The sequence below is a fragment of the Purpureocillium takamizusanense genome, chromosome 6 (genome assembly GCF_022605165.1).
Source record: "Purpureocillium takamizusanense chromosome 6, complete sequence".
Taxonomy (NCBI): Eukaryota; Fungi; Ascomycota; class Sordariomycetes; order Hypocreales; family Ophiocordycipitaceae; genus Purpureocillium; species Purpureocillium takamizusanense.
Window position 1 is genome coordinate 1,387,241 of NC_063073.1, and position 19,417 is coordinate 1,406,657.

General features: G+C 60.3%; 6 protein-coding genes across 6 annotated transcripts; 3 read left to right on the forward strand and 3 right to left on the reverse strand.

Moving 5' to 3' along the window:
• Positions 1 to 231: 231 nt before the first annotated feature.
• JDV02_006898 (uncharacterized protein) lies at positions 232 to 2,179 on the reverse strand (the record flags this gene model as incomplete). Its single annotated transcript, XM_047988335.1, has 7 exons — positions 232 to 578; positions 639 to 917; positions 992 to 1,384; positions 1,443 to 1,547; positions 1,600 to 1,701; positions 1,764 to 1,839; positions 1,905 to 2,179. The coding sequence occupies 7 exons, from the start codon at positions 2,177 to 2,179 to the stop codon at positions 234 to 236; spliced, it is 1,575 nt and encodes a 524-aa protein (XP_047844330.1). The 3' UTR covers positions 232 to 233.
• A 1,438-nt stretch (positions 2,180 to 3,617) lies between these two features.
• JDV02_006899 (uncharacterized protein) lies at positions 3,618 to 5,389 on the reverse strand (the record flags this gene model as incomplete). The annotated part of the gene is made up of 2 exons (XM_047988336.1): positions 3,618 to 4,675; positions 4,744 to 5,389. The coding sequence occupies 2 exons, from the start codon at positions 5,387 to 5,389 to the stop codon at positions 3,618 to 3,620; spliced, it is 1,704 nt and encodes a 567-aa protein (XP_047844331.1).
• A 1,897-nt stretch (positions 5,390 to 7,286) lies between these two features.
• Positions 7,287 to 9,002, forward strand: JDV02_006900 (uncharacterized protein). The gene is made up of 2 exons (XM_047988337.1): positions 7,287 to 7,903; positions 7,986 to 9,002. The coding sequence occupies exons 1-2, from the start codon at positions 7,568 to 7,570 to the stop codon at positions 8,706 to 8,708; spliced, it is 1,059 nt and encodes a 352-aa protein (XP_047844332.1). The 5' UTR covers positions 7,287 to 7,567; the 3' UTR covers positions 8,709 to 9,002.
• A 437-nt stretch (positions 9,003 to 9,439) lies between these two features.
• Positions 9,440 to 11,872, forward strand: JDV02_006901 (uncharacterized protein). The gene has a single exon (XM_047988338.1). It carries the CDS (start codon positions 9,644 to 9,646, stop codon positions 11,453 to 11,455), a length of 1,812 nt encoding a protein of 603 aa, XP_047844333.1. The 5' UTR covers positions 9,440 to 9,643; the 3' UTR covers positions 11,456 to 11,872.
• On the reverse strand, positions 11,519 to 14,773 carry JDV02_006902 (uncharacterized protein). Its single transcript, XM_047988339.1, has 5 exons — positions 13,854 to 14,773; positions 13,591 to 13,753; positions 13,310 to 13,463; positions 12,725 to 13,199; positions 11,519 to 12,632 (listed from the first exon to the last, which is right to left on the reverse strand). Exons 1-5 carry the CDS (start codon positions 14,607 to 14,609, stop codon positions 11,931 to 11,933), a joined length of 2,250 nt encoding a protein of 749 aa, XP_047844334.1. The 5' UTR covers positions 14,610 to 14,773; the 3' UTR covers positions 11,519 to 11,930.
• A 714-nt stretch (positions 14,774 to 15,487) lies between these two features.
• Positions 15,488 to 18,982, forward strand: JDV02_006903 (uncharacterized protein). The gene is made up of 5 exons (XM_047988340.1): positions 15,488 to 15,631; positions 15,903 to 16,042; positions 16,160 to 16,248; positions 16,316 to 17,041; positions 17,108 to 18,982. The coding sequence occupies exons 1-5, from the start codon at positions 15,503 to 15,505 to the stop codon at positions 18,502 to 18,504; spliced, it is 2,481 nt and encodes an 826-aa protein (XP_047844335.1). The 5' UTR covers positions 15,488 to 15,502; the 3' UTR covers positions 18,505 to 18,982.
• The last annotated feature ends 435 nt before the right edge of the window (positions 18,983 to 19,417 follow it).

Sequence of the window (19,417 nt, forward strand, 5' to 3'; positions counted from 1 at the left end):
CGGGACAAACATGAAAGATCCAGGAATTTCGATGTATGATGCAACGAGAAGGGATCAAATCGTGGCACGCAAGAAAGGGTATAACGGTTCGGGCGTGACCGGAGACGACTGGGGTCGTTAATTAGATTCCCAGCTCGTGGTGATAGTCAAATAATTTCGTGTCAACATCAGTTTTTGCTCTTCGAGCCATAAGTCACACTCGGTGTTCGAGTTCTCCTTCTTGGCCGGTTGTTCTACACGAGGAATCGGAAGCCACGCTCCACCGCCTCTCCCGGCGCCGCGTTGATGGCCCCTTCGACGCGCTCGCCCCTGTCGAGCTTCTTGTTGAGCCTCACCAGCATGAGCTTCAACACAAACGCGGCGGCGATTGCCACGGCGCATAGTACGCAGTTGTGGATAAAGGCGCCGGTATAGCCAGGCTTCGCCGACTTGGGGTACAGATACGCCGTGTAGATGGATGTGGCGTTGCCCACGGCGTTGATGAAGGCCAGCGCCGCGGCTCGCTTGGCCGGCGGGCGAGGCAGCGTGTTGCTGATCCACGCAAATGCGGTGGTGAAGCCGCTGTACAACCCGGGGATCTAAAGGCACGTTAGGTTCGCGGTGTGTTAGGCAGGCTGAGACAATCTCGGATAACTCACCATGAGCATCATGGCGGTGTATCGCGCGGCCGTGTTGGTCGTCGCGGCGGCGATAATAAAGGTCACCATGGCGAGGCAGAGCGGCAGCGTGATGTGATAGAAGCGCTCACCCGTGCGGTCAGCGTGCCACGCGGTCGCAAACGTGGTGATGACGCCGAGGCAGTACGGCGGCGCCGTCAGGAGTAGTGTGATGACGTTGCTGTAGTTGAGCGTCGCCACGACGGTCGGGAAGAAGTTGGTGATGGACGCGGCCGAGATGTTGCCAAACATCATGACGAGCTGCACGCAGTTATTCGTCAGCTTCGTCACGTCTTCTCACATCTGGCACGCGGTGTAGGGCCCTCAAGTCTCACCAGAACCCACATCTTGACGTCCTCGAGCGCCAGCTTGAAGCCGTGCCAGAACGGCTGCTCCTCCGAGTTGACCCAGTCGTCCTGGCCAATGTCCTCCTCCAACCGCCACGCCGCCATCGCTGTTTCCTTCTCATCAAGCCATTTGGTCGTTCTCGGGAAGTCGGGCAGGATCCATAAGGCGGCGATAGCGACGACGATGGTGATGGCCCCCTCGATGATGAAGAGCCAGCGCCAGGCGCGGAGGCCCTTGGCGCCATCCATGTTGCCCGTGATGCCCGCGGCGATGAGGCCCGAGAAGGCGCCCGAGATGAGGGACCCGGCGTACAGGTACGTCGTGCGGACGCTGAGCTCCTTGCGCGTGTACCAGCAGCTCAGGTAGTAGAGGCAGCCGGGCTGGACATTGGCTGTTGTTAGCGGTAGAATAGAAAGACGCCTAGGGCATCGTGCGTACAAAGTATGCGGCCTCAACGAATCCGAGGAAGAATCGTGCCGCGACGAGGCCACCGAACGAGTTACACGCGGCGGTGGCCGTGGAGATGATGCCCCAGACAGCCATCTGCAAGTGAATAAGCGACAGGCGCAACAAGGGTGGATGGCGAGAGACATACACAAGCTGGGAGATATTTGCCCGGCTTTCCCATTTTGTTCATGAGCAAGTTGGAAGGGACTTGCATGAGGAGGTAGCCTACGAACAGGATGCTGACGGCGGTCTGCGTAAGATTGTCAGCAGAAGAGCGAGTGCACACAGCACAGTGGACATGGTCGTTCGTACATTGAACTGCGTTCCACTTTCGTTGAGCTTCAAGTCATCCTCAAGCCCAGCCAGGCGCGCCGACGCGATATTGTTTCTAAAGCGCGAAGATGAGCATCGAGTCGCACACACAAGACCAGAAAGCAAGGCAGGGGAGCTTACCGATCGATGTAATTGAGGATGTACATGATGATAATCATGGGCAGCAGCCGTAGGTCAATCTTGCGTACGAGCTTCTTCTCAAACGCGTCACGGTCCTCGGGACTCATGCTGCGTATGATCTCAGGGGGCTGGAACGGCCGCGGACTGTCCTTTGTGCTGGCCCGGTCGAGTTGCTGGAGCTGTTCCTTTTCGATGGCGATGTCGTTATCGACGGTGTCGGCCACTACCGCCGCGGGGGCGAGATCCATGGTGGGCTTGCTCTCGTGCTCCGCCATGCTGGCTGGCTTCAATATCGTTTGCTCGCAACGCCAGCGAGTGAAGGGGCTGAAGTTGACCACAAGAGACTGTTTCTATTTCGCGAGCGCCAAAAAGATGGCAAAGGGCGCGCGCGCGTGTAGGTGAGAAACACAGATCGTTCGGGCTCGCACAAAGGCCCGCCGAGGGGTATAGGAGGACATCCGGCGGTATAAGTGAATTAATTAGGCGACGGCGCAGTGGCACCATGTTTGTCTGGCGGGATTTCCCCCGCCACCCCGACGATAATACCCCGAGGTAGCACCTAGAAGCAGCAAGGATCACCAGCCGCCGTCGACAAGCACTTGCGGACAGCTTCCCGTGGCAAACATGCCCGCTCTTGACAAGGTGGGCTACAAGAGTTGACTCAGTGTCATGAAGAAGAGGTTTACATACGGTCGCAGAAACACGCACGACTTCTTCTCATTCCCTTTGGCGGCCGACTCAGCGGCAACCCAGCGGTGACGACTCTTCTGGTGCTCGAATCGGCGCGTCGCTCGCTGGCTGCCATCATCCATTACCACCCCGGTTACGTGACATGCCGAGCGTCATCTTGAATCGGCCGCTTCCTCCGTCTCAAGTGGGACTCGAATGAAAACGCGGGGAAAGGCGCACCAAATTCACATCATCCGGTGAATGAGCCGGCGGGACCCACGGGGCGATCTGCCGCCCGAGGGGTGGATGAAGGTTTGTTCCTCCACGCTGCCGTGGGGGTCGTGCAGGAGAAATCAGGGCAGTACGTATGTTCCCACCCCTCTGCTGCTTGCCTGCTGTAGCCACCGCTGTTCCTTGGGTTGTTGGCGTACCTCTACTTCGTACAACGCTTCCATGGACGTATAGTTCATGCTACAGGATTAAGCGTCTTGGTGCGCGGGTCAGCTACGTTTCTAACGGACAGTCTTGACTCTTGACTGTATGTATGAAACATGTAAGCAAATATGTGTGCATGTGGTTTGTATGTATACATGTAAGTGGCGTTCGGCGCCGGACCTGGCGTCTCCCACCGTACATGTCGGAGGCGGTGATGACATGTGCCAAATACGCAACTCTGGCATACTCATTCATGTTGTCTGGCAAATCCGTATACCTGATATACCAAGTAAAGCTCGTCCATGGCTGTCAATGAAGCACCAAACAACAGATCCAGACTGCCGAGGCGCTGCACGGACTGAACTCTATCAGCTGATGCGCGTTGCTCACCATTCGTCAAGCTGGTGGCAGCCAAATGACTGGTTGAAGACTCAATATGTCGTCCCATCCGTTGACAACGTGGAGAATATGTGCAAAGCCTACAAAGTCAAGTCGGGTGGCGCATTCGACGTTCAACGTCGTCTTGCCCGTGCTCCCGCATGGCCCCCTCAATGTTCCTCTGGCTCAAAGCAACTTGTAAACGTGGGCATGGGCCGTTAGACATTTCGTCTAATCTATCTTGGTGCAGCTTCCATAGGCCACGAGCATCTGACCGACAACCACAAATCCACCAATGGCCGGAACCATGTACAACATGAGGAACCAAGCGATGAGACCAAACACGAGCAGCTGCATTCTCATGTCCGCTAGGGAAGCCCGCTTTCCGTCCTGTGCCTCACGCTCCTCTTTGCCTCCGGGTCCCGTCAGAAGAGACGCCCTTGTCCGCGGGCGACGTCCGGTCTCCCCCGACCCCTCGTCCTGGTCGACAGGAGGCGGCCTTCTTGGGCTGGACACGAGCACGGGCAGCCACAGCACCGGCCGCGACTCCATGACGCCTCGGATCACGGTTCCCAGGCCGGCACCGACCACGGGGCCGAGACACAGCCACATCATCGTCCACACTCGTTCAGACGCCGCGCTGCTGCCCGGCTTGAACCGCGAGAGGACGCCCACAATGACGATGGGCATGGCGGCGACGCCCACGGCCAGATAGACGCGCAGCAAGATGATGTACGTCTTCCTGACGTTGCCCGTCTTCGAGTCCAGCGCTGCGAAGAATGTGTAAAACGCGCTCGGGCTCGCCAGGAAGACGGCGCGGTGCTTCGTCACGCGCTCCTCCATGTCTGCCGAGATGCGCCCTACGGTGCCGTCGATGGGGTACTCGCGCTCGAGGCCGCGCTCCGCGAGCTCGCGCCGCATCTCGTCGAGGGCCGGCGAGCCGATGAGCAGCATGGATGAGTACTGCGGGCACAGCAAGTTGGCAAGCAGGTTGACAAAGGACATCCAGATGTAGGGCGCCACCGTAAGGCCGAACGCGGCGTACCCGTACACCTCGATCTGGTTGCCGCGCGCCTCGTACAGCGTCACGACGGCGAAGATGAGCTGTCCGAGGGAGACGAGCACCTTGATGACGCTGTAGTTTGTCTGGATGCGAGCGCGCTTGGCCGTGCCCTCCCCCGGCTCGTCATCTTCAAAGGTCGTCCAAGACGGCAGCACCATCAGCTTATAACCGGCTGGCATGCGACGGACGCCTTGCACTTGAGTGGCCGCGAAGTCAGGGGGCGAGTCTGGGCGTCTATCTATTAGCAGGAACATCCCTTTTTTCTGGGTTCAGCGTAGTGTGTTTTCAACTCACACACACCATCCTCGGCATCATCATCGTCTTGTTCGCACGTGTCATGCTGGCTCTCTGCGAGCGCGACACTAGGCTTCTCTTGCTGGGTCGTGTCGTCTTGGGCGGCCGAAACGGAAACTCGTCCAACCGGCGAGGCGGAACCCGTAGACTCGTTGGTCTGAGACGTCGTCAACTCAATCCCCTCAGGCTCCGACGGGGATGCGGTATGGCGAGTGGACGGACTCGAACTCGGGCGATGAGGTTCACCGCTCAACGAGCCCCCCGACGATGACTGGCTGGAACTCGGCAGGTCGGCCGCTGCCCCTTCATCAAGCCGCTTGGGAGTTTTCGCGACAATGCAGAGGGCGCCAGCGCGCGCAGCCCTGGTGAGATCGGTGGGCGCGAACAGAGCCCTGCTGGTGATGGCCTCCAGACCAGTCAGGACCCCTGCGCCGGGGAAGCAGAGGGCGAGGAGCAGGCTCAGGGCGGTGGTGAGACTGCTCTGGCCTGGCGTGGCAAACACAGTCGCCACATGGGCGCCGTAGTTGCCGAGAAAGAAGATGGTGATATCCTTCCAGTTCGAGGGTCTGCAGAGGAGACTGCAGTCGCCGTTGTGGGTGTAGCCAGGGACTTGAACGGGGCAGGTGGTGTCATTAGCTGTTAACATGCTGAGGTCCAGAGCTCCAGATACCCATGACCGGTTATCAATCTACAGTTTTGCAATGGAGTGCAATGCCAGGTTTCTGGGGCGCCGGACGCATGCAGTCGGAAGCGAAATGAAAGCGTGCTGTAGTTGCTGCTGAGGCTTCTCAGGATCCATTTGATGTTTGATGGCACATTCTGGGCAGGACACGCAACGGAGGAGCAGGGTCAGTGCTCAAATATCGGGACAACTCAGCTTTTTGATACAAGAGACAGGCAAAGGCCGTCACCCCTGTCAGCACATGATCAATCCCTGCCGCAGTCTGGTGGTGAGGTAGATTAGCCGCTGGCATTTGATCGCCACGAGTTCCCAACTGCCCATAGTACATATGCGTGGCTGCCTTGGTGGAACGTTTGCAAAACCAGAATTTTTGGGATGGTTGGATGCAGCTTAAATCGAATGTCCTATGTACAAAGTATTACTCCGAAAACCACAGAAATGCGGCCTCGCCCCGCCGTGTGACTGAACCCCTGAGACACCATGCATGTTTGTTGGGCATACCATGCTACGGATCAGGGTAACCACTACGATTACCGAGCTGACCTCCTTCTGGACCAGGGTATAACTGGGCATGCCGTCGACATGAACTTGAATTACTTGTCTCGCAGGATCATGCATGTGGTTATGCAGTCACCTTTGCCCAGTTGACACGAGATCAAGCCGGGAACCGTGAGAATCCAGTGATCTGACGGGCCAGGGCTGATGGCGACCCAATAATGACACATGTGCAGCCGCCGACAAGGGCCCTATAGACGGTTCTGCTCATCAGGTCCAGTCCAGGCGCCGTGGCTGTGTCTGCTGCACAGGGGCCCTGGTCAAGTACACCTATGTACTATACGTACGTACCCATGCATGTGTGTACCTGTGCATACAACAACAGGGGTCTGTCCGAAAACCGACTCGATGCAGTGAGGGCGAGACATGGAGCAGCCTGGGCTGCGGTGATGCTGAAGTGAAGTGTACTTCATATGCTCGTGCGTATGTATGTATGCCGGTTACACTGGTCGCCCTTGATAGCTGCCTTGTGCTTCGCACGCTGTCTGTCTCACAACTCCCCCGAATCGAATGGGGTTGGTTGGCATTGACCGCGACTTCAATTTGCCGCCCTCTCTACTCTGTACAATGCACCGAGTCGCCGACCAACATCAGTTGGTGTAACTAGGCACTACCTCCTAACTACTAACGTAACGCTTAGCTTGTTTTACTTAGTAGACACGCGCCAACTCGCAACACGACCCCGCATAATACCAGGCATGCTCAACTCTTTGACGTGTCCGCCTTCAACTCGAGATCATGAGAACGACTGGAGCCCGGCGGCACCAGACGCGAGGGGGCGTTTCGCACCAGCGTTGTGTGTGGGTTGTAGCTACCTATAACCGGTTGGATGTTCAAATAGTAACGTACGAAGCACTGTAGCTATAGCCTGCTACATCATGCATAGGTAGGACATCAATTGAAGAAGCTCGGAACAACGCGCCGCTGAACTACTATTACAACGACACCGAAGCACACAAATAGACCACGGGCCTGAGAACCCCCCCCTGACCCTCACGTCCTAACTGATAAATATGTAAGTTGCGCTTTTCACCAGCCCCTACGCTCCATGCTGATGTGGCGATTACAGAAGTCGTTTCGTTTGGCGCCAAAGCACCAGAAAATGCCCACGTGGGCCCTAAACTGCCCCAACAGCCACAATGTATGGACGATGCGTGGCCCTGGACCGTGCACTTTACATGTATGGGACTCGTCGCTGAAGACCATTTGGCAGTCGCTCATATGAGCCACTTCCGGTGCTGTGGAAAGTACCGACCTTGAGAGTTCAATCATGCTCTCTAGTGCGGGCAAGCATGCATCCCTCTCCCGAGCCAAACTACCGGCCCGCCCCTCCGGCCTCGGCCTAAGCCCGCGATGGCCCGGGTTAGAAAGGCGTCGATGGCATCATGGCGTCCAGGGCGAGCCCGGAGTTTAGTAGCCAGCCTACGCCGCATTTGCCACGGCGGAGATAAACCCGCTCCCCGCTGGCTGGCGTCGAAGGGGATATGAACCCCTCTCTTCGCTGTTGATTGCCTTTTGAACGTTGTTGAGGTCATATTCGACGTGCGACTTAAGACGACATCATCATCGAGGAAGAAAGCCGCCACGATGCCTCTCATCGCCAAAGCCCCCACGGACCGCATCATCCTCGGCCTCATGACCTTTGGTCCCAAGGCCGAGGATGGCGCGCGCATCACCGACCTCGACACCTTCAACAAGGCCCTCGACGTCTTCCAGGCCCGCGGCTACAACGAGGTCGACACGGCGCGCGTCTACATCGCCGGCGCCCAGGAGGCCTTTACGCGCGAGACGGGCTGGCAGAAGCGCGGGCTCACCCTCGCCACCAAGGTCAAGTATCCCAACAGCCCGGGGGACAACACGGCCGACAAGGTCGTCGAGTCGGTCGAGACGAGCCTGCGCGAGCTGGGGACCGACTGCATTGATGTAAGACGAGACGGCACTCCACACAAACAGATCAAGATCAGACCAGAGTTTCGTCGCTGCTGACACAGGGTGCGGAAATCAGCTCCTCTACCTCCACAAGCCCGACCGCGCCACGCCGTTCCAAGAGACACTCGAGGCCGTGGACCGGCTGCACCGCGCGGGCAAGTTTGTGCGCCTCGGCATCAGCAACTTCACGGCGTTCGAGGTGGCCGAGGTGGTCATGACGTGCAAGCACAACGGCTGGGTGCGGCCGACCGTCTACCAGGGCATGTACAACGTCATCACGCGCAACATCGAGCCCGAGCTGCTCGTGGCGTGCCGGCGCTATGGGCTCGACGTGGTCGTCTACAACCCGCTCGCCGGCGGGCTGCTGTCGGGCAAGATCAAGTCGCGCGACATGGTGCCCGAGAGCGGGCGCTTCTCCGACGTGAGCTCGGCGCAGGGCGCCAACTACCGCAACCGGTACTTTCGCGAGAGCACGTTCCGCGCGCTGCAGCTCGTCGAGGGCGCGCTGGCCAAGCACGAGGGGCTCACCATGATCGAGACGGCGCTGCGCTGGACGGTGCACCACTCCAAGCTGCGCATCAAGGACGGCAACGACGGCGTCCTCATTGGCGTCTCGAGCGTCGAGCAGCTCGAGAACAACCTCGACAACCTCGAAAAGGGCCCGCTGCCCGCCGACGTCGTCGAGGCCCTCGACCAGGCGTGGGCCGTGTCCAAGGCCGACTCGGCCAACTACTGGCACGGCGAGGTCGAGTACGGATACAATACCCACGAGGCCTTGTTTGCGGGGGGCGCCAAGTGATCTGGAGCAAGACTCGCGCAGGGGGAAATGAGAAAGGAAAGAAGAGGAAGAAAAAAAAAAGGAACTTTATGGCGGTACACTGCGTCGCGCGGGTTGCCATGTGCGGAAAAAAAGTGTGTGTTGCACCCGTGAAGCCATCTTGGGGCCTGGCTGGCTGCGTGTCCCGATGACCTGGAATGGCGAATCATGGGCCCGACCTGATGCCGCAACGGACGCATAGGTAGTGACCGCGACGTGCTGCCACTCTTGTGCGCCCAAGGTACGAGTAGATCCGAACCTGCAGTATTATCACCCACCACACACCTCAGTGTGTCGCATAGCATCGAGCGACGCTGGAGGCGGCAATCCCGAGGGGCTGCAGTGGCACCAGCGGCCCCCAACCCACTGATGGAAGGCACCGCCCGTGCAGCCCGCCCGCCCCCCGGCTGACCCAACCGCCTGAGCCGCCCGCCCACGCAGGCGGAACCCTCCAGCGTTGCACAATGCGTCAGCGGCCCCCCCGCCCGCCTGTGGCTGGTTGGCCCCCGGCCGCCGTGGCGTCGCGTCGCGGCGGGTCCCTGGATGTGCTTGGTGTTCAGTGTGTCCCGTGTGTCCCACTCTTGCACTCTAGGGCTCCCTCTTGGTGCCCACGGTGCCCTCCTAGACGACCCCCGAGTGCCTGTCGCCCAGCGGCACGCTGTGGGACACGCAGCCGCCCAGCGCCGCCGGATTGGACCAACCCGCTCCTTTCCCCAGACCTCCTCCACGACACACGGATTCCTCATCGCAAGCCCGCATCACGCAGTGGCCCTCCCCGACCCAGAGAGTCACGCCAGACACCACCCCCTGTACCGGCCGAGCTCATGCGCGCAGCGGCGGTCAATTGCGGCCCCGCCCTCGATATTCACCGGTCTGCCTGATATAAGCATTTGGCCTGCGCCCTTCCGTCACCGTGCATGCCTCGACCAACGCCAGACCAAGAGGTTCACCTCCTGGCACATCATCATCATCACGACGACCACGACCACGACCACGACAACAACCACGACGGCGACAACGGACACCGCCATCCCCACCACCACGACCCGCGGTCCCGCTCCCCCTACGACTCGTCCGCAGCCCACACACCGCAGACCGACGACGACAACACCACATGCACCCCGCGGCAGCAGCCCCCCGACGCCCGTGCCGACTCAAACACTGCTGGCGGCCGTGGCCACAGGACCAGCAGTCCGACCGCCGCTTCCGGTCCTGAAGCGCGCAGCCGCTACGACGGCCACTACGACGACGATCCCACATCGCGGCAGTCGCCCGCCGAGAGCATTGAGCTCGACGACATGGACTCCGCCAACGGGTCCCCTGGCCGTCCGGGCCTTCGTCGCAACGGCCGCTCGGGCCAGCCGCTCCTCTATACCAAACCCGAGGATGAGGAACGCCGCAACGGCAACGCCCATCACGGCCGCCGTTCCAGCGACGAGCGTGCCACGAGCCTCGAGAGCGGCTATGCCTACGACGACACAATCCACCGTCCGACCCTCAGCCGCCGGTCGACCATGCACAGCCATAACCCGCACGACGTAACGGCAGCCGAGAAGGCGACGCGCAAAAAGTACACGTTTGCTGCCTTCTTCCTCGCCATCAGCCTCGTCTCCTTCTGCGTCCAGACGGAGCTGAGCGCCTACATCCAGCACGACCTCGGCTGGGACAAGGCCTACTGCATGATGTACTTTACCCACGGGTCCTGGATCGTCCTGTACCCAGTGATGCTCGGCGTGCTACGTGTCCAGAAGCTGGGCGAGCCCTGGGAGGTGTTCCGGCGTCGCCACGTCCAGATGCTCAAGACGACCATTGCCATGATTGAGCTGCAGACCCTCGACGTCTTTGGCCCGTCTGTGCAGCGCAGGTCGCGTCCGTTCCTGTATCTGGCCCGCACGACGGCCTTCATCACCTCGGCGCTAACGGTCGCGGGCCTGAGTTGGTACATCGCCGTCAGCCTGACGACGCCGTCGGACTTGACGGCCATCTACAACTGCTCCGCCTTCTTCGCGTACGTCTTCTCCGTGCCGATACTACGGGAGCCCCTGCGCTTGGACAAGTCCATTGCCGTCTCTATCGCCATTCTCGGCGTCCTGGTGGTGGCATATGGTGATACGGGCGGTGGTGAAACGGACGAGTCAGCCGGCCCACCGGGGAACACGACGCCTGGTGCGGGGAGCCGCTTCCTCGGGAACCTCGTCATTGGCGTCGGCTCCGTGCTGTATGGCCTGTACGAGGTCCTGTACAAGCGCTACGCGTGTCCGCCCGAGGGCGTGTCTCCCGGCCGGGGCACCATCTTCGCCAACACGTTCGGCGCCTGCATCGGCCTCTTCACCCTCACCGTCCTGTGGGTTCCGCTGCCGATACTGCACTGGCTCAATATCGAAAAGTTTGAGCTGCCGGAGGCGTCGACTTGCTGGCTCATCCTCGTCGCCGTCCTCGCCAACGCCACCTTCAGCGGCTCGTTTCTCGTGCTCATCTCGCTCACGTCGCCCGTCCTGTCGTCAGTTGCCGCGCTGCTGACCATCTTCATTGTCGCCATCGCCGACTGGTTCCTCACGGGGCAGCCGCTCAGCTGGGCGGCCATTATCGGAGGGAGCATGATTATCGTGGCATTTGTGGGGCTCAGCTGGAGCACGTACAGGGAGATGACGGAGCATGAGGCGCAGAAGCTGGCCGTGGACCTGACCGATAGCGATGAGGACGCGAGCTTGTCACCCAACGATCGCTAAATCACTTGTGTATGGCGGCCGGCTCGATTTTGTTTGCGGCCGGGCTATTCATCGGGCAAGCGGGACGCTGTGATCTCGCGAGTCCTAGATTTTGGAGTTTTTTTTTTGGGTTTCAGTCTGTTTTGGCCATCGACGATGTAGTTGGTTGGCATACACGGCGGGGCATCATCTCGTCATAGAGACCAAAGACATGAGATCATCTCACGTCTAGAGGTGTGGCTGGGCCGCATTTTTGGCATTTGGATCATGTATCGAATCATATACAAGGCACCGCGTGCCGGGACTAAGTTCTCGCGATGGTATCACAACCAGGCGAAGAACCGGGGCGCCTCTTCAAAGAGTCGCGAAATACTCTCTTGTGTGTTGCAAGCGCTTGAGCACGCAGTTGTTGCTCCGATCCCGTATATACCCTCTGGGGAATCCATCATCTTTCGTGGTGATTAGGCGCAAAATATCCTGCGCCCACGGGTCCTTATTACAAGTGAGAGACGCTCGACTTTTCCGTGTCGTTGGTCCCGCTCTCCGTCGCCGCCCCTGCGTTCCCCTGTCCGTCCCTCGCCACGAGGCTGGCCTTGCGCGACCCGGCGACGCCCTGCTCCGGGTCGACGACGGCGCCGTGGCCCGCCTTGGCGGCCTGTACGAGCTGCGGGTTCTCGGCCTTGAGGCGGGCAAAGTTCTTCTCGGCCTCCCAGGTCCAGATGCTGTCGCTGGCGAAGACGAGGTCCATCTCCTCGAGGGTGCGCTGGTTGGACTCTGGGTAGAGGGCCCAGACGGCGACGATGGAGAGGGCGTTTACGGCGCCGAAGATGTAGAGCGTCTTCTCGTTGAGCTTGTTGAAGATGGTGGGGAGGAGGAGGACGGTCCAGCCGTTGCCGATGGACCAGCCGACGACGCCCCAGGCGTTGCCCTTGGCGCGGACCTGGAGGGGGAAGATCTCGGCCGGGTAGAGCCAGGGGACGGTGAGCCAGGTGGCGCCGAAGATGGCCGTGTAGAGGAAGACGAAGAAGGTGGCGGCGCCGCCGATGTGGGCCTGGTTGCTCTGGCCCTCGGCGTTGATGGTGGCGCGGGCGAGGCCGCCGGCGGCAAACATGCAGATGCCCTGGCCGATGGCGCCCCAGTAGAGGGTCCAGCGGCGGCCGATGCGGTCGAGCGTGAAGACGCAGATGAGCGTGGCGAACTGCAATGGTGGGTGTCAGCCAAGTCTCTCTTTGTGTTTAGAGACGAGAGGGAAAGCAGGGGTGTGGTGGTGGGTGGGCAAGGTCTTTTTACCATGTAGGTGATGTTGTTCACGCCGCTGACCCAGAGCCGGTCCTTGGAGCTGATGCCCGCAATGGTAAAGATCTCGGGCCCGTAGATGGTGATGCCGGCGATGCCGATCCACTCCTGCAGGATCTGGAGCCAGACGACGAGCTGGACGCGGCGCCCCGTGTGCAGCTTTCCGGAGCCGACGCCGAAGAGCATGTGCAGGTAGCTCTGCTGCGCGGCCGTGTCGTGCTCGAGGTCGCGGATGTTGACAATGTCCTGGAACTCGGCCTCGGCGGCGAGGGCGTCGTCGCCGTGCTCGCCGCGCAGGCGCCCGAGGATGTAGCGCGCCTCCTCCTCGCGGCCGGCCTTGACGAGCCACCGGGGGGACTCGGGCATGTACCAGATGATGCAGAAGAGGAAGACGAGGGGCACGATCTGGAAGGCGACGGGGAAGCGCCAGATGAAGGAGGACGTGGGGTCGTGGAACTTGGACGTGCCGCTGTTTTTTTCGCACGCACGAGGAGCCATGTGTCAGAAGATGGACGTATATGGGACGGGATCAGGGGGGCGGGGGCGAAGAAGGGTCTGTCTTCAACTGCTGCTACTCACAATTCCAGCCAGTAGGCCACGACGACGCCAAAGATGTTGAGGGTAAACTCGACGGCGACGAACTGGCCGCGCGACTTGTGGGAGGCCGTCTCGGTGGCCCAGACGGGGGTGATGGCGTTGAGGATGCCGGTGCCGATGCCGTTTAACACGCGGGCTATAGAAGAGAGCAGTTTAGCATGACGCTCGGAAGTTGTGTTTATGTTACGGATTCTTGACGCCATGACGAGGAAGGTGATGCAAGTAAATAAATAAATAACAAAAACATAAAAAACAAAACGCACCGCAGAACATCCAGTTGGCATTCATGGCGGCGGACTGGAGGGCGGCGGCCACGATGCACCAGACGCAGGCCACGCCAATGGTCCAGATGCGGCCGTACTTGTCGCCGAGCCAGCCGCCGAGGAGGCAGCCGGCGAGCGTCCCGGGGAGGTAGTAGACGGCGACCTGTTGTTTGGGATGTCAGCCATTGTGCACCACCCATGTCAACGGCCCTTTGGCCCCCCCATCCTTGTCCATATCTCCGCGCAGCGAACGAGGCACTCACGATGCCGCCCTGCAGCAGGGGCCTGTCGACGACGACGAGCCCGCGCTCCTCGGAGTAGTGGCCGAAGCCCATGCGCTCGGCGTAGTCGCGCGTGGTGTTGACGCCGCCCATGAGGCCCTGGTCGTAGCCGAAGAAGAAGATGGAGATGCCGGCGACGATGCACACCGTGTTGAGCAGGGAGCTCTTGTAGAGCCTGTTGGCGACATTGTGCTTGTGCAGCGGGCTCTTGCGGGAGGGGGAGCCGCTGACGGCGATGGAGCCAGCAGCAGCATCATCAGCATCAGCAGTCATGATTTTGATGGTGTCTCTGATCTCGGCGTGGTTGTTCCCGTTGTCGCCGTCGTCGTCGTTAATACGACAACAAGCCGTCGCAGTAGCAGCAGCAGCAGCAGTAGTACAAGCACACACCCAGGAGTCTTCTCTCTCCAAGAATCTGGGGCAGCAGCTCAACTGCAGGTCGCGTGGGAGGAGGGGGGAAAGAAGAAGTGATGAACGAACCCCGCGTGTGCCCTTTTTAAGCTTGTTTGACTTGACTTGAAAGATGCCAACACCGACGATCAGTCCGTCTCCGCGCGCCCTTGAAGTAGTAGTAGCCGCCGTGATTGAACCCTCATCCCCCCCCCGCGGGTAAACACCAGCAGGTCCCCCAAGTCCAATCGTCTCGGCTACAGGTACCCAACCAACCCACACAATCAATCGGTTCACGAGGACTGCAAAAGGAAAATGCGACGACGATGGGTCTGTCTGGGGCCCCATGGCCTGGGTCTGGGATTTGTGGGAATGAGAAGCTGGGGTAAACCTGGGCTGGGCACACCGAAGCGACGCTCCCGCAACAAGCCGTTTTGCCTCGCTCTCGGGGACATGGCCGGCTCGTCCCCGAAGGAGGATGGAGGGATGGCCACGCCACTGCAGACATTTTGTATTCGATGGAACACGACATCGTGTTACTAGTACGATGGGCTTGACGCTTACCGAGGAGGACTGGAGTCAAAATTCAAAGGCCCCCCCTCCCCCGGTATTCCGAAGGCGGGCTTGCCGAAGCCACCTACTAACTTGCTGCATACATGTACTCATCCTCATCCACCCCGCGCACCAAATACGAATCGGCAAGGGCAACGGCACGAGGTTCGAGGTGGGAGGTGGCAGGGTGGGCCGGCAAAGCGTTCTCATTGCCGGACGAGGCACACGACTCACGAGCCTTGCCGCCACCCATCCATCACGCCCCCTCGGTCCACTCGCCGAAAACTCCGACCATGCGCGCCAATGGCGCCGACTCTGGTGCTCGTTTGGCAAGCGACGGGGGTTGATTCCCCGAGCCGAGCCCATCCATTCCCATGGCGGGACGACGCAGGGCCATTTCGCATCATCGTGTGTGCCAAGTATTTCCATGTCCGACTCCCCGAGATGCACTGCCGGGAGAAAGAGAGGGGGAAGAACTAGGAATGGGATTTGGACTGGGTTCTGTTTGCCTGTCCGCCTGTCAGTCCCCCCCCCCCCCTGCGCTTGTCATCGCCGCTCACGTACGAATTAGTACACACGCACGCACGCACGCACGCACGCACGCACGCACGCACGCACGCACGCACGCACGCACGCACGCACGCACAGCAGGCCGCCCTCCCCCCCCCGCGGCACGGCAAAATACTAAAATGATTCCGGCTTCCCCAGGATCTGCTTCCTCCATGCGGGGCAGCGGCGAGCAGTCCGGGGACGACGGAGGCGACGTCGGGGAACGCCCGGCGAAGCGACAGCGCCGAGGAGGCAATGACGGCACTGGTGTAAGTCGAAACAAAGAGCCCTCATTGCACAGTTTTCTTACTTTCTTCTTTTCTTTCGGTTTCTCTATTTTGTATTAGCTGCTGCTATCCCCCGTCCCGCCTTTTTGCTCAAGGTGGCGCTGGACGACAATCTCACGATGACGACGATGAACCAACAGGGGGCGATGGTGGCCCCTCCTCGGCGCCACCATGTTCGCTCCTCGTGTCGTGGAACAAAGACTCGTGATGAAGGCTTTTGCTGACGCCCGCCCGCTGCTGGGCCGCCGTCTAGGTGCCTCACCGGCGACAGGCCGCGTGCCAGCCATGCCGCCTGCGCAAGGTCAAGTGCGACAAGAAGCGACCCTCGTGCGGCATCTGCACCTTCAGCGGCCAGGACTGTGAATACGTTGGTGAGCAGGCGGAAAAGTTGAGGTGAGTAAGTGCGTGAGTGAGTGAGACGAGAAAAGCTCCCTCCCCCCTCTCTCTCGTCTCGTCTATTGCTGTGTACGAGTTGAGAATACCAACCGCCAGCGCCTCGGCGTCGTGCAGCCTGGAGACGGCAACGGCGACCCTACTCGACCGCTTCGAGCAGCTCCATCGCGAGTTTCAAGGGGTCAAGAGCGCACTCGACGCCAAAGGTATGTCTTTACCCCCAAACGTCTCGTCTCATGATCGGCGACTGATTCCCACATTCGGGCTGCACAGAGCAAACAACACCACCAACAAACCACCACGCCCGCGCCGCCTTTCTTCCCTCGGCATCGTCCGAGGACCTTTCGCAGCCGCGCCTCTCTACATCCGCCGAGGCCTCGCGAGACTTTCTGCAGATCCCGCCTCACCGGGCCAGCGCAGACACCGTCCTGCGATGGGACGTCTTCCAGGACAAGTACCCGCCCAACGCCCTCATCGGCGGCCTCTTCAGCCCCGACCACCACCAGACCGCCGTCGACCCCGGTAGCAGCGCCGATGATACGCCCTCTTCGGACCTCATCATCAACGTCGCCGCTGGCGGAGGGGGAGGACTCACCCCGCCTGAGGACGAGCAGATCCCGAGCCTCATCGACCGCTTCCTGCAAAACGTCCACACCAAGAATCCCATCCTGGACGTCGAGGCCCTCATCAAGCACGGCCGCCGCTGCGCGGACCAGGGCGTCGGCTGGGACGGCCGGTCGTGCCTGGTCCTGCTGGCGTGTGCCTTGGGCGCCGTCGCGAAGCCCTTTGGCAGATCGGTGCCCCCTGGGACGACGACGTCGTCGTCGCTATCCACGGGCAGTGATGATTCTGCTGCGCGCAACGCATCGCGGAGGACGTCCTCACGCCTGTACGCCAGGGAGCTCCAGCTTGGAGACTCGTGTTTCACGCTGGCTTGTCGCCGTCTGGGCTCGCTCAAGTACTCGATGCTCGGCGCGCAATGCCACTTCTTCGCCGGAGGTAATCAAGTGGTCCTCGCACTGCTTTTCCGTCACATGGATCAGATGCTAAACCTCCGTCGCACAGTATATCTCATGTACACATTACGCCCGATCCAGTCATGGCACTACTTCCTTCACGCCTCCATCTTCTGCCAGGTCCACCTGCGCATGACGCACGGCATCCTGGGCGACTTCACCGAGGTCCTGAGCGCGCCGTCGCGCCATTCCACCTCGACGGACCGCAAGTCGCGCCGCCTGGAGCAGAGCCTGTACTGGTCGTGCTTCAAGTCCGAGTGCGAGTTCCGCGTCGAGCTGCCCCTGCAGCAGTCCGAGATCAGCCTCGGGGAGTACCCTGACCTGTTCCCCTCGCCTCCCTCGCCGATTCCCACCGACGACAAGGTCTCCTCCGGCACCACCACCACCGCCACCGAGCCGCCGCTGCTCGGCCAGACGTCGCCCGCAGCGAGCAGCAGCCTTGGTGGCGGTGGCGGTGGCGGCAGTCTCGGTGGTTACGACGCGCCGCGGCCGCCGCCGAGTGTCGCCGACGAGGCCGTGGAGCTCAGAAGGCACGCCGTCCGGCTCTGCAACGAGGAGGAAAGCTGGTACTACTACATGACGGAAATTGCCCTGCGCCGCATCGGCAACCGCATCATCAACACCTTCTTCCGACAGGAGAGATCTACATGGGCGTACATCAAGCCGCTGCTCCGCATGGCGCAAGAGTTTGAGGCCCAGGTATCGTCGTGGTCCGCCCATCTCCCCCCGGCCATGCAGCACTACGAGACCACATCCATCATCCGGGCGCCGCACCTGAACTGGAGCGAGGCCGGCGGCAGCCACGCCAGCCGAGAGCTGAGCTGGGCCATCGACAACCGCCTCCTCGAGATGCAAACCTGGCTCTACCAGCCCTTCCTCTACTACCTCGTCCACTTCGCATCCGCGAGAGGAGCCGTCGCCGCCGCCGGAACGAGCCAGCAGCAGCAGCAGCAGCAGCAGCAGCCTCGCATAAGCACCCTGCTGAATCCATTCTCGCCCCCAAAGCCCCATGACTACTCCCCGCAGTCGATGGACTCGCTCAACGCCCGAGCCGCCGCCGCCGGGTCCGGCCTGGACGCCCAGGACCTGGCCGTGCTGCACTCGCTCATCGCCTCGGGCATCGAGTGCTCGCTCAAGACCATCGACGTGCGGTCGCGCGGCCACCGCCACCACGGCCTGTGGTACGACCTGCGGAGCGTCATGTGCGCCTCGCTCGTGCTGCTCGCCGTCGTCAAGAGCGGCAACGCCGCCTGGATACCGGGCGGCGCCGAGACGCTCTGGGGCCCCGCGCCCTCGCCCGAGTACTGGACCGGCACGCCCGCGCCCATCGGCGGCAAGATGGCAAAGGTGCTGGCCCAGTTTGACTTTTGGGCCGGCGAGGCCCCGGACTTGCTGCGCTACAAGGAGGTGCTCGAAACGGTCGTGCGGGACGTCAGGGGTTCGTAGAGCGAGAAATAGCAAGAGATTACCTTCGACGCCGCGGGCGAGCACTCTCGAACGTAATGTCCTCATTATACCTATATTCCAGCAGGGCAGCTATACAGTATGCATCTGGATAGCAGTAGAAGGATCGTAGTATAGACTGTGACCTATGCCATAGGGGCACGGACGCTCGGTTGGGTGCAGGCCAAGGGTTAGGGTTACGCCTGGTGTGTCCATTCGACATAGGTGATATTCGGCGCAGAACAACAGTAGCAAGCAGGGGTGCCGGTCTGGGAAAGGAACAAATAGCATTTTGATTGTCTTTGTTACTACAGTTCTCGGAATCTCCGAGAAGATGGCAGAACGTAAAGCGGGAAAAGGGGCGGGGGCCAGGCGTGTTGATATCAGCGTAGCATTGGCTCGTGTACGGTTCAGTATCCCGTATAAAAGCTCGTTTGATTACTTAAAAGATGCAGAAAAATGAGAAGATACTGCTGGAGGCCGTTTTACGAGCTTAGCATTCCTAAAGATGAATTTATAGATGAGTGCGTGCTCGCGAGCTCCCTCTATGTCAAGTCCTTGACTGCCAGCACCTTTTGAAGTTAGACGAGACAAATACACCCCAGACAGCACTTAGGGCTACCAATTAACAGATAGAAGATGCCATTGTATTTAAATGTTTGAAATCTCAGTGAAGTGTTAGCATTCCGGCGTTCATGTTGGGACAGCCCAGCCTCCACCACCTTTCATGTTCGGACCCCACTCCCCATTTTCCTATTCAAGACTACAGACGGGACAGTTGAAGCTTCTCCCGTGAGCCGGGAGCTTTTACCCAGCTGATATCATGCGCCTGAATAGTTCGTAGCTGGGAAGACGCAGGAATAGAGACACAGATTCACAGATGATCCCTCCCTACGTGTCACTTCTGCCTGCGTGG